We start from the raw sequence: 16,153 nt of genomic DNA on the forward strand, positions 1-16,153 counted from the left end.
CACGTGTGCTCCCTCCTCACACACAAAGTCAGCCGGACACACACGAATACATTCAGAACGCGTCCACTCTCACCCGTGGTGGAACAGAAGGCTGAAAGGAAGGTAGTGGGAGGGCAGAGTGTGTGCCCAGAGGGCAGTTCCTGGGGTCGGGTGGCAGGGTGCCCAGGGTACTGAGTGGGCAGGAGACCTCATGGCTTCCTCTCTTCTCTAGCCAGCGACCAAAGGTCAGCTCAGGCGGCTCAGCCACGTGCAGTCCACCCACAATCCTGGTCAGGTCATGTGAGACCAGGACTGAGGCTTTGTCAACACTCCATTGTCTCCCAGAGCCCAGCCTGTGTGTGTGGTAGGGGGAAAAACCCTCTCCAGCCCAGGCTAGCTGGTGAATCTCCAGAGCCATGGTAAGCTCCCAAAGAAATGCTTCCTTCAAGCATGATGGTGATGGTGATGTCATCGTCGATGCCCTACAGGACCCCATTCCTCTTTGAGACTTCATACAATCCTCAAGAAGTGGTGAGGAGGGCCCTCCCTTGGCATTGAGAGAGGGAGCAAAGGGAGGAAGGGCCTCCTCTCCTCTGTTCTCCTCGGGGCAGATATGCCACCATGTGACCCCAGCCCCCCCCACCTCACCCATTCCACAGATGCTCTGGGGGGGAAAGAGAGAGCAGAGAAGGCTGAAATATGGCCCTGAAGGTCATCTTGCACGTCAGCATTGGGATGGGCCCCGGAGCCCCTTGTGTCCTGGCTCCCAGCCTGGACCACAACACAGGCTCCATTGACTCCTGTGTACCCTCTTTCCCAAGATGCCCACAAAGTCATGGGCTCATGGTTCCTAGCCACAGGCTCCTGAGCCCCCCAAGAAGGCCAGGGTTGGCAAGAAGAACATAAACTGCACGTGCACAGGAGTCTTTCAAGTCCCAGCTGAAGGTCATGGCCAACCTTTAGGCCTTATCCTACCCAGTCTGAAATGGAGTCAAATGGAGACCCAGCTAGGGCACGTTCTCTGCCAGTTCTCTGCAATACAAAGTCCTATGTATTCTTTAAAACTAGCCCCTGACTCAGCCCTTACCACTGACATGTAAGGCCAAGCCACCCTGGTCCACTGTGTCTCTTACCAGGGGTGTCAGGTGAGGGAAGAGGGTTGTGCCTGGGGGAGGGGCTGGGGCTGAAGAGCTCCAGAAGGGGAGGGCTGGCCCTGCAGGATGACAGAGAGATGATTAAACCCACAGAGAAGATTGATAAGGGTGCTAAACAGCTGCAAGTCTGCAAGGTGGGCTGGGGACAAATCTCATCTTGTCCTGGCAATGCTCACAGTTCTGGGGGGCTGGGCCAGCCTGGCTGAGCTCATGACCCATACATACAAAGAACACTCCAGAACACGAGGGAAGGGGGGCTAGAAGGCCACTTCCTGCTTCTCCCTCCTGGCCTCTGATGAAGGCTTCTGGAGCTCACCGAGGGACCCCTGCCCCCTTAACACCTGGGCAGTGCGTCCCTTCACCCACAGCATCTCTGCCTCAGCTCTCACTCTCGTTATTATTAGATGTGATTTACAGCGGAAGCGCTGAGTCAGACAAACCGAGATTTCCCCTAGACAGAGGCAGTGGGAGTGGAGAGTCCAGGGGAGGTGGGCAGGGTCCTCGGAGGGAGCCAGGAGCTGGGTATCCCAGACTCCAACTTGTAGAATGAGCAGGGAGTTTATGTTGCTGTTTCTCCTACCTGCCCTAGGCCCAGGATCCTCACTTGGGACTCTTGGACATTCAGACCCCTTTTCTAACATCTCGCCTCACCTTTGAGCTTGTCTTGGTTGGCCTCCTTTCCTTTTACAAATTTAAGAGGAGAGCCTGGAAATGAGTCAGGACCTTGTGTCTTCAGAACGGCTCTGAAGGTGGTCCCGAGCTCCCAGAGATGGAGAGAAGCCGCGGAAGGGCCCCGGCCACCCCACCCCCACTCTGCAAACAGAGACCCTAGCACCGAGTTCCGGGCAAGTGGAGTGGGGGGGTGTCCAAAAGCGCAACACCGCCTGCAGGAAAAGCCCACATTTCTGCTTTCACCTTGTGCAGAAGAGAGTGGTGGGCAGGTCGGTCTCTGCTCCCTGGGTCTCTGACTCCCTGGCAGGGAGAAACTGGGCATTGTTGCCAAAAATAAACGTTCCTTCTCCCGCTCCCTGGCTCCCGGCTCCCGCTCATTAGGATGCGTGGCGTTTGGCTGCGGTCCCACACCTTGCAGCTCATTATAAATATGCAGTCGCTGCTGGCGCTACCCCAATCATCTCTGCAATCAGAGCTTTTAATTAGGTTAATTAAATTGTATCAAATCTCGCAGGGACGCAGTTCACTGATGCTGATGAGGCAGCCAAAACAGACCCCGGCTCCTTGGCTAATGAAGGCCGCTGCCTGCCTGAGCAGCGAGGGGGCAGGAACGCATAATAAAGGGGTGCGTCCTCGGGGAGGAGCTGCTGCCCAGGCCCATGCTCTGGGGACCTAGGAAAGGGTCTTCATCTAGCAAGTTGAGCTCCAGCGGCAGCAGTCTCCCAACCCCAGAGACTATCAGCCTCGCTGGAGAACCAACTATGCGGAGCATCAGGAACCCAGACAGGTGGGCAGTGTTAGGCCTAAGCACCTGCCACCCCAAACTACAGAGTAAACAGTGTCTTGATATCCATGGTTCTATTTGGGAGCACCTTACTTCTTCCACAGACTAGTTTAAAAAGGAAAGGGTGCGCATGCGCACACGTGCCCGTACACACGCATGGGGAGAGATGGGGGCGGGGGAGGGGGGAAGTTGTCCTGTCACTGCCTCCTTGGTTGTCTTATTAGCCTGTGAGGAGGCCAGGATGAGGCTAGGAAGCCCATCCCACTGCTGGCCTAGTCTCCATCTGCCATGGAGGCCATCTGCCCCTGGCAGGGGGTAGTTTATAATGCTACCAGCCAAAGACAGGAGGGGGTGGCACCCCCTCCCCAGTCTCTATGTGCCAGATGGATCCTGTGTTTTCCCACCTACCTCTCTACCTAAAGAGCCCTCTCTCAGGGAGAGACATTAGTCCCGGCCCTACAGGATCAAATTAGCTAAGGAAGAGAGCCGATTCCTCCCCACTCCGGTCCCGCCTCACCCGGAGCTGATTGTCCGGCGCGCCCTGCACTCTACCACGGGCCACGGGAACCCATGCAAACCCGGAGCTGGAGGAACAGGAGCTCTTCCCCTAACTTTTAGGAGAATGGCAGGTGCTGCCACCTCTAGAGGGGTTGTCCCTGCCACTGCTCAGCTCTTTCCTCTGAACTCTTCAGTTCTCTGAGCAAAAGAAGACCGAAGATGGGGACTTTTTCAGTGCTTTCAAGGTGAAGCTTGCCTGCTCTGTAGGAGCTGCTTTTTGGTTTTGGTTTTGTTTGTTTGTTTGTTTGTGTTTTGGTTTTTAATTGTTTGTTTTCTTTTATAGAAAGGTTGTGGGGGGGGGTTGTTCTTTCCACTCAGTAATGTGAAAACTTGAAACCAACCCCCACCCCCAACATTTGTCACCTCAGAAAGAAGCCTTTGGGGGTAACAAAGAAAATAAAAAGCTGTAAATTACTCAGACTGGCTCAGGGCAAGGGGGGGGGGAGTGCCCACCTGCCTCCAGGCACCAGGGTTTCATTAACACTGGTGATCTGAGCGTGGCCATCAGGTGACAGACAATGAAGACCTGAGAAGGCTTCCTTCCCACCTTTCTTAAATCCCCCAAAGCAGCAGCCCCCTGCCGAGATCCTCAGTTCTACTCCAGACTAGCCTCTACCTGCCAGGGGGACAGACTGCGGGACCTCCCAGCACATGGGTGTTCCTCCTATGTCAGGATATGGCCATAGCCTTTTCTAGGACCATCAAGTCAGGCAGAGCAGATGGACAGGGAGATGTAACTGAGACAAGACTTCCCAAAATGCCATTCCAGAGGGCCTGGGAAGAGGAGACAAAGCAGATCCTTACTAGGAGTCAGAAGCAGCGGGAGCCATGTTTCCTTTGGCCTGGCCTTCTAGGGGAGACAGGCAGAAGTATGTATAATCAGAACTGCCTCTTCTGGACTCCAGAGTCTCAGACTTGGGCTTTGGAAGGCAAGGCTAAGGCTCTGGTCCAGGCCTTGCCTATTCTAAGCCAGAACTCTACCACCGAGTGATCCCCCAGGCCACAGACCTAAGCACACAGCCTCTTTGCCTTTCCTTGTTACAACTGTACGGTTGCTCCGGCATCCATTCGCTACAGGCCCAGAAGTCAGTGGGGACTGTGCCAGCAAGGAGGCCCCATGACCTGGCTGGCTAGAGAGTGCACTGTCTAACCCCAGAAGGCAGCTGCAAAACCCAAGAAACCTGCCAGCTCAGCCTCAGACAGCCCACCCCCCAGTCCTCTGCTCATCGGCAGTTTGGGCCCAGGGTTCTCACCCCAGGCTCAGTACACCCTTCCCAATGCTCTGTGCATGAGGCTTTGGGAACTGGCAAAGCTTTGGGAGGAAGAGAGAGCCCAGAACCACACACCTACTCGCCTCATGGTTTCAAGTCCTGGCAGGCCCTGGCCTAGCCAGCCTCCGCTGTCAAGCCTAGTGAACAGTCTGCACACGGCTTTCCCCGATGAAGGACGTGCAGCTTTGGTTGTTCAGTGACCCACAGCCAGCAGCACCAGGAGACAGCAAGCCACAAGTCAACCCTCAGAACTTCACAAAAGGAAAACCCCCTACCACATCCCGGTGGACCGATCGCTGGGAAACCTGAGGCTTTGGGAAAGACCCTAATGGTCCCTACAGGATCCTCATTAAAAGTGAGAAAGCCACGATACATTCAAACTAAAAGGAAAGCTCTTTTTCATGGAGTGCTCTTCCGTGGCATTAAATTCAATAAACAAATCCATACTCAGCATCTCTGGGGGGACAAGGAGGTTCTGGGAGAAACTCCTTCGGCATAGACTCGCTGTTAACCAGCCCAGAAGAGAGGCAGCAGCGCCACCTGCTGGGCCCTTTCCCACCCACCACTTTTCTTTTCTTTCCTCTTCTTTTTTTTTTGAGACAGGGTTTCCCTGTGTAGCCCTGGCTGTCCTGGAACTCACTCTGTAGACCAGGCTGGCCTGAATTCAGAAATCTGCCTGCCTCTGCCTCCCGAGTGCTGGGACTAAAGGCATGCACCATCACTGCCCAGCCAATTATTTTCTTATATCAAAAAATAAAACAAGGTCTTGACTCGGACCCTCAAATGTGGCTATAAGCTGACTGGGCTGGCCTCAGAGGCTCTCCCTTGGGAGGATCTGCAAGTTCTACAGGCTTCAGGTGGCTGCTGCTTTGAAGACTTATTTTAGCTTATGCCAGCATGAACCAAACAGGAATACTGAGTCACAGAAACGCTCTCCACTTCCCCAGGCTGCCCCAGCCCTATGGCACAGCCAGTATGGTATGCCACATCAACAGGCCAAACCACCCCGAGCCTAAGAAAGTGCTCACAAAGAAAACAAAGTCTCCTGTTCCCAGCCAGTCTGTCAACCTGCCTAAAGGCTGTGGTCTACTCTAAGAATGCATGGGGCTGGAGCCTGGGATGGGTTAGTAACAAGGGACCACCAATCTCTCTCCCCTTAAGAACTCTTGAGCCCTCTTCACATGGTGGTTTATAACTGTAATTCCAACACTTGTGAGGAGGCAGAATAATAAAAGCATGAGAGCAGCTCAGGCTAGCGCGAAGCCACGTTAAAAAATAAAAGCAAGGAACTAGAGAGGTGGCTCAACAGTTAAGAGCACTTGCTACTCTTGCAAGAGAACCCTCAGGCCCCAGAGACAGCCACCAATGGCTCAGCAACAAGGATTTACCTGGTCTTGTTCCTCGGACTCTGATTACCTCCAGCCTGGAAACTACTTCAAACACATTGGGTTTTGTGGTCCCTTTGGACTGAGCACAAACCCCTTCAAGCATCTCGGCTGGCGTGTGTGTGTGTGTGTGTGTGTGTGTGTGTGCCCAGAGGGAGGGTGCATGGATGTGTCTATACCCGTTTCTGAAGCCCAAGCTGCTGCTGGCTCATGCATCTGTGAACCTGAGAGCCCATGCAGCAGTGTATACTTTGGTGTGGGTGGATGCTTTATGAGAAGGTGGTCACGCATACTCCCAATTCTCCCCAACCTCCTACCCAGGAACTGCGAGAATCAGTGCGGCTATCCCTGGCTGCTTATTCCAGAACAGACCATTGCTTGGTCTGTTCGTTCCTTAGCAGGTCCCGTCTGAAAACCGTACCGTCACCTTGCTCCAGCCAGGGTTAACCTACATCTCTCTTGTGGAACGGATACTCAGACCATTGGTATTAACTGAGCTCAGCACCTCCTCCCAGATTGGAGTTCGGCCTGGGAAAGCTGCTTTTCTAAAGGCAAAAACTAGCTTCTGTTCTCTGGAGCCTTATTTTCAGGACTCCCAGATCTGAATCCCACAATATACATTCTGAGAAAAGACTTCCCACCAAGGCTTCATACAGGAACCCAGTAGCCATGTCACTTACTAATACTTTAAAACAAACAAACAAACAAAAAAATTCTGGGCCTGGAGAAATGGCTATTAACTGGCACCTCTTCCGCAGGACCTGGATTCAATTCCCAGGTTCCACACGAATCAACTACAACTTCTTTCATGGGATCCTATACCCACTTCTGGCCCCTGTAGGCAGCAGAAATGTATGTGGTGCAAAGACGAAGCCCTCATCTACACATTTAAAAAAGAAAATCTACCAGCCCAATGTAGCTGCTCCTTCCCAGAACTCGGGATGTGAACAAGGCTACTAGAATCCTGGTCTCAGTTCTTCCACATCTTCCTTTAGCATGCTCAGTCCTGTTCTGACTGGCCATGGCCTACCTTCCCTATATAAGGGCAAGGAAGGGAAGGGTGGGACCTAGGAAGAGGCTAAGAATCAGCTCCATATAGCCTGGGGTCTGTATTCTCAGATGAAGTCATTTATGACCTTGGAATCAGCAACTAGCGGCAGGAACAGAGCCAGCCCTAGTGTTCTGATGTGAGCTTCCTGAACAGACAGGAGCCCTATGAGGTCCTAATTCTAAGTGTGTTTATTTCTACATGCAAGGAGGGAGAAATGAACTCTTCTTAGACAACTTATGAAGCCACTCAAATAAATAATAAGATGAAGATCCCTCTCCCAACTATACAAAACATTTAAGACAGATTGCTCAGCCAGGTGTTCCTGGCATGTCTGTAATTCCAGCCAGAACAATCAGAAGGTCAAAGTCATCCTTAGCTGCACAGCAAATTTTAGGTCAGCCAGGGCACAATGGGATCCCATCTCAAAAAACAAACAGACAAAACTTCCGGTTCAGCTGCTGAGCAAACATAACTTTGACTCCCAGAATCCACATGTTTGTTGTTTTTATTTTGTTTACTGGAGACAGGGTTTCTCTGTGTAGCCCAGGCTATCCTGGAACTCACTCTGTAGACCAGGCTAGCACTGACCTGCTTACTCCTGCCTCCCAAGTGCTGGGGTTAAAGATGTGTCCCACCGCTGCCCGGCTCTAGAACCCACACTTTAAAAGCCAAGCGTGAGAGCTGACAGGATGGCTCGGCAGGTGAGAGTGCCTGCCTCCGAGCCTGACAACCAGGTTTGAGTTCTGGAACCTCACAGTGGAAGGAGGGAAGAACCAAATCTAAGTTGTCACCTGACTTGCAGCCCCAGCACTTGGGAGGCGGAGACAGATGGGTCCCTAAGGCTCAGTCTCCCTCATCAGTGAGCTGGAGACCAGTGAGACAGTGTGTGAAAACAAGGTGGACTTACTCTAGGGGATGACTCTGCGGCAGCCCCATGGCCTCCACATACACCACCGCACGCATGCGCTCACACACACACACGCACTCGTGCACACACATAAGGATTTTACTTTCTACTATGGTTTTGTATTACTTTTGAAAAATTCGTTAATGTTATAAAAATAGAATAGAGCTAATGAGTTAATTAAAAATTAGAATGTAAAATTTACTATAAGGAGAATGACAAAACATAAACAAAAACGTATAACTCTCCCAAATGGCGGACATAAACCTGCCCTTCACAGCTGTGCACATCAACAGCCCTCGCTCCTGATTGTTCTTAAATACTGAGAAGAAAATGTATTCATCTATTTTCTACTTTGTTATAGGAGATTATGTAACTCTCCGAGGGAAAAATAAGTGTTATATGCAAGAGACTCAATCATCAACACTGAAACAATGATTCCAGGAAGGGACTTTACTCATTTTCTTTCTTTCTTTCTTTCTTTCTTTCTTTCTTTCTTTTTTTTTTTTTTTTCTTCTTCTTCTTTTTGGTTTTTCAAGACAGGGTTTCTCTGTGTAGCCCTGGCTGTCCTGGAACTCATTCTGTAAACCAGGCTAGCCTCAAACTCAGAAATCCACCTGCCTCTGCCTCCCAAGTTCTGGGACCACTGCCTGGCTGCTTTACTATTTTCATAGAAAGACGTCAAGTCTCAGGTTGACAATAAGTCATGATTACAAAACAGGAAGACCAAGCCATTTGAATTAATAAAATCTGAAGTTATTACAAAAGACAGGAGGAAAAGATAATAATTCTTTTCGATACAGAATGCTGAGGTTTAATTTTAACCCATCAACGTTTTCGGCGAGTCTGGAATCTGTAAATAGCTGGGGAGTTCACTGTTTCTTTCTTCACCTTCACCTTCTGAGTTTTATCCTACAAGAGGAAAAAGGTGACCAGTAAACATAAACAGGCTTCATAAAGCAGCAAAGTCTTTAGTAATCTGGCTAAGGGGCAGCCCGACACAGCCCTTCTCCAAGCTCAGAAGAGCCTTAGGCACCCACCCTGTACGGAGAGCCACCTAACCTCTCTGGGAGCCCAAAGAATGCTACCAGCTGGGGACAGTCTTTGGGAAAATTGAGGAGAGAGCAGCTCAAGTAATTATTTTGTTTAAATTATAAATTTAATTCTCTCTCAGAACCCCAGTTGAGAAAGGCCAACCTAAATGATCTGCAAGGCTGGAGAATTTGACATTTAGAGGAGCGGTGATTCGAAAGAGCTTCTTAAATTCCTTAGCTCTGCTATTTAACTGCACAGTGTTGTCTATTTTTAAACACCAGTGAGTGGCATGCACTGTTTTGTTAACCTGTTTAAATGTTACGCGAGCTGCTCATAAGCTATAAAGTCCATATGCTACCTGATCCTACCCTTTGCTGCTCCAAAGCACCGACTAATAACCCCCTTATTACCTTCTTAATCAAGGAGCACTTCAACAGTGTCAGAGCAACAGACACTGGCTCAAACCACTGCCCCCAAGGAGCAGACATTTCACCGCTGTTGATTTACACACAGCCTAGACCCAGTCTCAGTTAAGACCTTTACAAGAAAAAAGAAAGAAAGAAAAGAAGAAGAGAAGGCTCAAGGCTCCCTCCCCTTACCATGAGGTCTTTGCGTGTCTGGATTTTCTGGGCAACAACGAACAGCTGCTTCTCCCGCTCGATGCGCTGCGTCAAACAGTCATACTGCTTCTGTCGTTCCTTGGCTATCCGCTGCAGAAGGAACACTTATTCTCAGTAAAACAAGGCAAAAATGCGTGAGACCCTGGTTCCTGAGTCCAATTGCATCAATGGTGCCATCAGCTCCCTCCTTCCAGTATCAACTCAGCGCCATTACAGTAAGGATACCTACTTTAAAAACAGCTCATTCTGTAAGTGAGACTTACAGCAACCATGGAGACTTCCTATCAATATCACTTTACAGATGCAGAATGAGACCCAAAGAAAAGCAACGGGTCTAAGGGTAGATGGTTTGCCTAAATCAGTCAGGACTGTCCTGAGCCCCTCACTTCCCAAGAGTATTCCCAGAGGTGTGCTGAGTAGCCTCAACCTCTGAGCGCCCCGATTACTGGAGTTGAGGGCAGCACCTGCCCAAGTGAGCTGAGAGCAAGAGAAGGCTCAGTGGTGAGCTGTGCTGGGCCTGAGAACCCAGGTCTAAATCTCACAGAGAACAAGGAGCATTTTCAGCATGGATGGCCTGACAGGGATGCCTCAGAGACTACGGGAGTCCTTACACTTCAGAGACTCGGTAAGCGTCAGAGAAACCAACCACTCTGACTTCTTCTTTGAGACAGAATACAGACTGAGTATAACTCATCCGAAATGCTTGGAACTGGCGGGTTTGGATTTCGAATTTGGGGGTGTTTGGGATATTTGCACGTGCATGAGATACTTTAGGGATGAGACCCAAGTCTAAATAAGAGACTACTTATTTTTCATGTACCCTTGTATACACAGCCTGAAGAAAACTTCACACAGTATTTTTGGCATGCCCGCATCTTGACTGTAGCCCATCATAGGAAATCAGGTGTTCAATTTTCCACTTGTATCCTATCTGCACTCAAAACACTGCAAATTTTGGAGGATTCTAGATTTTGCTATTTTGGACTAAGAATGTTCAACCTGTAAACGCAGAAACCTATATATGCATATATAACAACATGTCAGTGTTAGGAGTGGATGCTCACAGACCGCAAGCCAGTCACAGGCTTTGGTACCTCTTCAAGCTGCAGACTTGCAGCAGACTCCTGATGAAAGCGACTGTGCTTTACACAGCAATGAAGCAAAGCACTCCTGGGCAACACCCAGCAAGTCCAAGCCCCCTTACCTGTGTAAGCGCAGGATGGCAGACCATTCCTCGGGGTCTGTGAGGAACCCTGTACCACCTGAGGAGCAGCAATGACTCGGCTGACTGAAAATACTACTAAGTGACAGGGTGACAGGCAGGGTTATCACGAGAAGCCCTCAGCCAGCTCCTCGGCTGAACTGCTGCTCTGTACCAAGCGGGCTAGCACAGGCCTCAGACTCCGGCTCCTCAGCTCCACGACAGCCTCACAGCAGTGGTTGCAGACAGCTTTTGTTTTCACTTTATTGCACAGACTGTCAAATTTATGGGATTACCCAATATAGTCAAACTAATTAGGGGTATTTATATTACTAAAGCAAGTTTAGCTGCCTCTGAGCTAGAGGAAACTGCTGTGAAATTAAACATTGGAAGCAAAACTGATGCGGTGTAAATGATTCAAATCAAAACAGAACAGCTGTCTGCTTGAAACACATTGACAGCATTTTTTTTTAAATGAATCAGTCAGAAGTGAGAGTTCAACTCCAGAAGGCTTTGAGAAAAATCCTGTCATCTCCACAACCCAGTTATGTGATAGAAAGCACCATAAGGAAAAGTCAATACAAAATTTTGGTTACAAACGAGTACTATGAAAACATTTTAATATGTGTACCCACTGCGAAGGCTCGGGACCAAGGCAGCACATACCACATCAATATGTGTACCCACTGTGAAGGCTCGGGACCAAGGCAGCACATACCACATCTCTGACTCCAACGCTCCTTCCCTGCTCTGTGCTCTCTAAATGTTGGCAAAGGATTCATGCGTTAATAGCACAAAGGACCAAATCAGTGCCGGGATTCAAACCCAAAACCTAAGCTCCTGACAACAGCACATGTCCTCCTAAACAAACAACAAACAAAAACTCCACCTCTACCCCCATCACCAAATCCTCTTTCCACTCTGTCAACCAAGTTTTAAAAGTTTTCCACAAATATACAAAATGCAGTGGCCAAAGAGAAACCGAGACTCCCCCCGCACACACACACTCATCTGAGTGTAAACGGAGACTCATACCTTGAGTCCAGTCTCTCCTTTCACTCTCTCCTTCTGCAAGGTCTCTATCCTGGGTCTATTGTAGACCCTGTCAACTAGTTCTGGGGCCGTCTGCAGGTGAGTTGCAATGTCAAACCGTTCAACTGGAATGCAAGACAATCTTTAAGGCACAGGTTGTCCCTACAGCACATGAAAGACAGTGACACAGACCGTCCCAAACACTTCATACCTTCCTTTTTGGTGTCAAAAAAGAACACGTGCTTCTTCTGTTGCTTCCCCTGGAAATCCAGCAGATGGAGCTCTGATTTCAATCTTTCAATTTTCTGGAACACGAACATGGCCTCTTTAAAGTGGGTTCCTCCAGAGTCTCAGAAATGAACTTGCAAGAACTTAGACATTTCACATCATCACTGTAGCCAGCAAAGAATTGGTTCCATTCTTTTTCTTTTTTGGTATTTTTAGGTACTGACTTTCATCTGGCATCGGCACGCTTGCCTGTCATTATACTGTTCTCAATGGCTTGATTCTTTGAAATAAAAGCACTTTCGAAGCACCACCTATTTATCAAGTACTAGACTAGGTATGACACAAAACTCAATACTAAAAGTATATGACAAAAATAAGCATTCTCATGTCAGATTTCTGTGGTCTACAGAGTAAGTTCCAGGACAGCTATGGGTACACAGAGAAAACCTGTCTCGAAAAACAAAACAAAACAAACAAACAAAAAAGAAATAAGCATTCACAAGGAAATTAACTAGTTTATAACCATGGGGCTAGAAACTAGCAGAGCCTGAATTTAGCCTACATCTGCCATATTCTCAAACCTGAACTCTATCCCACCATGCTGATTGTATTTCTAAATCACCATTGCACCCAAGCACATTGAAGACTGGAATACACTGATAACTTGAGATTACAAAATCCTTTCCTCTGTTGCTATTGTTGTTTAAACCAGGGCCTCGATATTTCTTGCCCCCCCACAAGTGCTGGGATTAGAGATACACACAGCCACAACCTGCCGGGCCCTTTCTTAATCAACAAAGAGTAGTTAATTGTTACCTTGGCCTCTGCAACTCTTTTCATCTCAATGTACTTGATGTCCTGAGTTCTCATCAGCTTCAGCTGCTCTGCTGTTACCTCTTCCTTGTTCTCTTTGAAAATATGAACTCCATCCTAAGATTGAGGTGTGACAGGACAGTCCTTAGTTGTGTACGATCATTAGTAAGCTGTTAGCATAATTCAAATGTAAAACAAGACAAGCCGGTGCCCGCACCAAGAGCTATCCAGGGCCTGAGGCCACTGATGCCCACCTTGAACAGAGGACACCTCCAGTCATTCACCCTTCAAATAAGAAGCTGGGGTGTATACAACTAAGGGGTAGCACTTGGTCTAGAATACAAACCTACTGGGTTCCATATGCAATACAGAAGACAGTGCAAAGCTAGGAGGAGCAGGAAAAGGACAGCCTGCCTCTCACCAGGAGCGCCGGCCCCACTGGAGAAGAGCCAAGTGAAACCAAGGATGCTTCCTTATTTCCCAACACGTAGGGATCCACCAACTATTATCTGTTTTGCGCCTACCTGGAGTTTGGCCCGAGTCATTTTATAGTAGAATTCATCTGGATTTTTTTCAAGAGCCTTCTTCCGGAGAGCTCTGAGGAAATCTTGTTTTTTATGATAGTCACTAAAAAAAGCAAGTCAGAAGAAATTGATTGTAAAAAAATGGAAAAAAAAAAAAAAAAACTCCCACACAAATGAACTAACTGCATGCTTCTAAAACTTCATAACGTGGATGTGCACGTTACCTCAACACTCGGGAGACTGAGGCAGGAGAATCACAAACTTCAAATCAATCTGACTTACAGTGAGAGCTTGTCTCAACAATCAGTCAAACAAGCACCCTCAAAGCAAACAAACCAACGACCACACAAAACAAAATGCTTTAAACACACAGAGCCGTGAGCAGATCCACTGTCTCTGAATCTGGCTCTCCAGAAAACCCACACTCTTAGGGGCCTTCTGCACGGTCAGAGCGAGAGCTGGAGACATGGTGGCTCACAACCATCTCTAACCCTCTGCACGGTCAGAGCGAGAGCTGGAGACATGGTGGCTCACAATCATCTCTAATGAAATCTGATGCCCTCTTCTGGGGTCTCAGAGAGGGAGTTGGAGAGTTGGCTCAGCAGTTAAGAGCACTGACTGCTCTTCCAGAGTTCCTGAGTTCAAATCCCACACGGTGGCTCACAACCATCTGTAATGAGATCAGATATCCCCTTCTGGAGTGTCTGAAAATAGCTACAGTGTACTTACATATAATAAATAAATGCATCTTAAAAAAAATTTTAAGGCCCTCTGTTCCAGCCACAAGTACTCCTCATGTTGCGCTTCAACACCAAGCTGTTGCCATGACTCAGGTCCCACTGACTGCCACACAGCACAAGAGTGCTGACTTCTGCAGCCATACTGAGTGGTTTATATACGTAAGCCTGGGTTAGCTGGATATCCATTCTATTCCTACCTAAGTACTGATTTTCATATCTATACCATCTATAAGGTGAGTATAATAGTAACCTACCAAACAGACACACAAGTGTATATCCTAGAACCCTGCCTAACCCAGACTCTCACCAATAGAAAGCTTCTCTGGAAGAAGGCATAGGTTCAAGTCTCATTTCCCACATCACAAAAAGGAAAGGAATCAGTACAGTGGGCATGGTGCGTGCCTTTAAACCTAGGGAAACAGAGGCAGGCAGGTGGATCTCTGAATTGGAGGCTAGCCTAGTCTACACAGAAAAACCCTGTCTCAAATAACAACAAAAACCTCTGGTACCAGCCAGGCATGATATATGAAACTGTAATCCCAGAACTAGAGAGGCTGAAGTAGGAGAGCTTGAAGTTGAGGCCAGCCTAGAAACACTGGAAGACTCATAAAAATAAAATAAAATTATGAAAAAAAACTTGAGGGGAGAGATAAGTCAGTAGTTAAAAACACTGACTACTCTTTCAGAGGACCCAGGTTCAATTCCCAGAACAGACTTGACAGCTAACAACTGTCTGTAATGCCAGTTTCAATGGCATCTGATGCCCTCTTCTGGCCTTCACAGACATAAATCCGAGGCAGAGACAGTTGAATGGACAGCTGTAAATTTAAGGTCAGCCTGGTCTACACAGTGCGTTTCAGGCCAGCCAGGGTTACATAGTGAAACTTTATCTCCAAAACTAAAATACAGTAAATAAATTTAAAAAACAGAAAACCGGGGACCTTTAGAAACATTACCCCACCCGGCACACCAGGAGCATTAGAGCCCCAGCTGATGTGTATCTAATCTGCAGTTACAGGCGTTTGCAAATGACGTGCCAATGAGAAGAATGGACAGAATTGTTTATAAAGCGTTTTCAGAGTTCATCACCCACTCGCAGGCTCATGAATCCGTCTTTCACATCTCTTCATCCCACACAATATATAATGATGCAGGAGACTCAGCAAATGGAGTTTTAGATCTTATCTTTCACTTCAAGAAAAGGGAGCAAAAAGATTCAGACAGCATGATGGAGGCAAATCAACACCACTGTGAGAAACCATCTGGAAGGGCATAAAAAATTACAGTGCGAGTACTCAAATAAGCAATGCTCGCTCTCAACAAAGGGAAGCCTGGGGTCACAGGAAAATAGCCAACAGGCTGCCAGAGCTTTGGGTATTTTATTAATGGCAGGAAATTATTCCGCAGTTAGACACTTAGGCACGTTAGCTGTAGTTCAGGGATGTTGTAAGCTCTCTTGGCAGCAGCTCTACCAGAAATACTGACTCACTTTGCACGAAGTTTGTAATCTTTCTTTTTCTCCAGCAAACCCAGGCGTTTCCGAAAGCCAGGCTAGAAGACAAAAGGAAGAAGCAGCAGTCAGTTCTCTGTCACCTGACAGAACAAGACTCCAGTGCTCAGTAAATCTGTGTCCTTGAGCCAGCCCACTACCCTGTCCCTCCCTCCTCCCTTGGCTGAGCCCTGACAGAGGATGAGAGGGCTCATCCCAGAGCCAGACAGGCCACAAGCACCACCGTAGTAGGTTTCTTGGCCTATTAAGGACAGAGAGGGGCAACAATGACTCGGCACTAAGCAAGCAGTTGCCAGTTGTACTAAAATTACTACCAACTTAATCCAAGGGCTTATAAAATACTATGAAGGGAAAGCAGAGTAACAGGAGGCCACTGTGGTAAGGGAGCTAAATTTAGAGTTCTCAGACCTAGGTTCAATCCATGTTTTACCTCTTAACAATCTGTGACCTTGGGCAAATAAATAAACTTCTCTGAGCTGTCACTTCCCTAACTATAAAATAAGACAGAAAGGCTGGGTAAAAGGGTGCTTGCCTGCCATCCTGACATTTGGAAAGCTGCTACCATGGTTAGACCAGAAACAATTAAAACAGAGAACAGGGGCTGGTGAGATGGCTCAGTGGGTAAGAGCACCCAACTGCTCTTCCGAAGGTCCAGAGTTCAAATCCCAGCAACCATATGGTGGCTCACAACC

At 48.2% G+C, this 16,153-nt stretch overlaps 1 protein-coding gene across 1 annotated transcript in view; it reads right to left on the bottom strand.

Moving 5' to 3' along the window:
* Positions 1 to 8,480: 8,480 nt before the first annotated feature.
* The window catches only part of Utp11 (UTP11 small subunit processome component), a 15,736-nt gene continuing 8,063 nt past the window's right edge, over positions 8,481 to 16,153 (bottom strand). The window contains exons 2-8 of the mRNA XM_021160412.1: positions 15,441 to 15,502; positions 13,212 to 13,314; positions 12,691 to 12,804; positions 11,858 to 11,951; positions 11,650 to 11,771; positions 9,393 to 9,503; positions 8,481 to 8,670 (exon numbers count right to left, since the gene is read on the bottom strand). Coding sequence (XP_021016071.1) covers positions 8,587 to 8,670; positions 9,393 to 9,503; positions 11,650 to 11,771; positions 11,858 to 11,951; positions 12,691 to 12,804; positions 13,212 to 13,314; positions 15,441 to 15,502 — 690 coding nt within the window. The 3' untranslated portion in view covers positions 8,481 to 8,586. The remainder of the gene's footprint in view (positions 8,671 to 9,392; positions 9,504 to 11,649; positions 11,772 to 11,857; positions 11,952 to 12,690; positions 12,805 to 13,211; positions 13,315 to 15,440; positions 15,503 to 16,153) is intronic.

Source organism: Mus caroli, chromosome 4 (genome assembly GCF_900094665.2).
Source record: "Mus caroli chromosome 4, CAROLI_EIJ_v1.1, whole genome shotgun sequence".
In the NCBI taxonomy this organism is placed as follows: domain Eukaryota; kingdom Metazoa; phylum Chordata; class Mammalia; order Rodentia; family Muridae; genus Mus; species Mus caroli.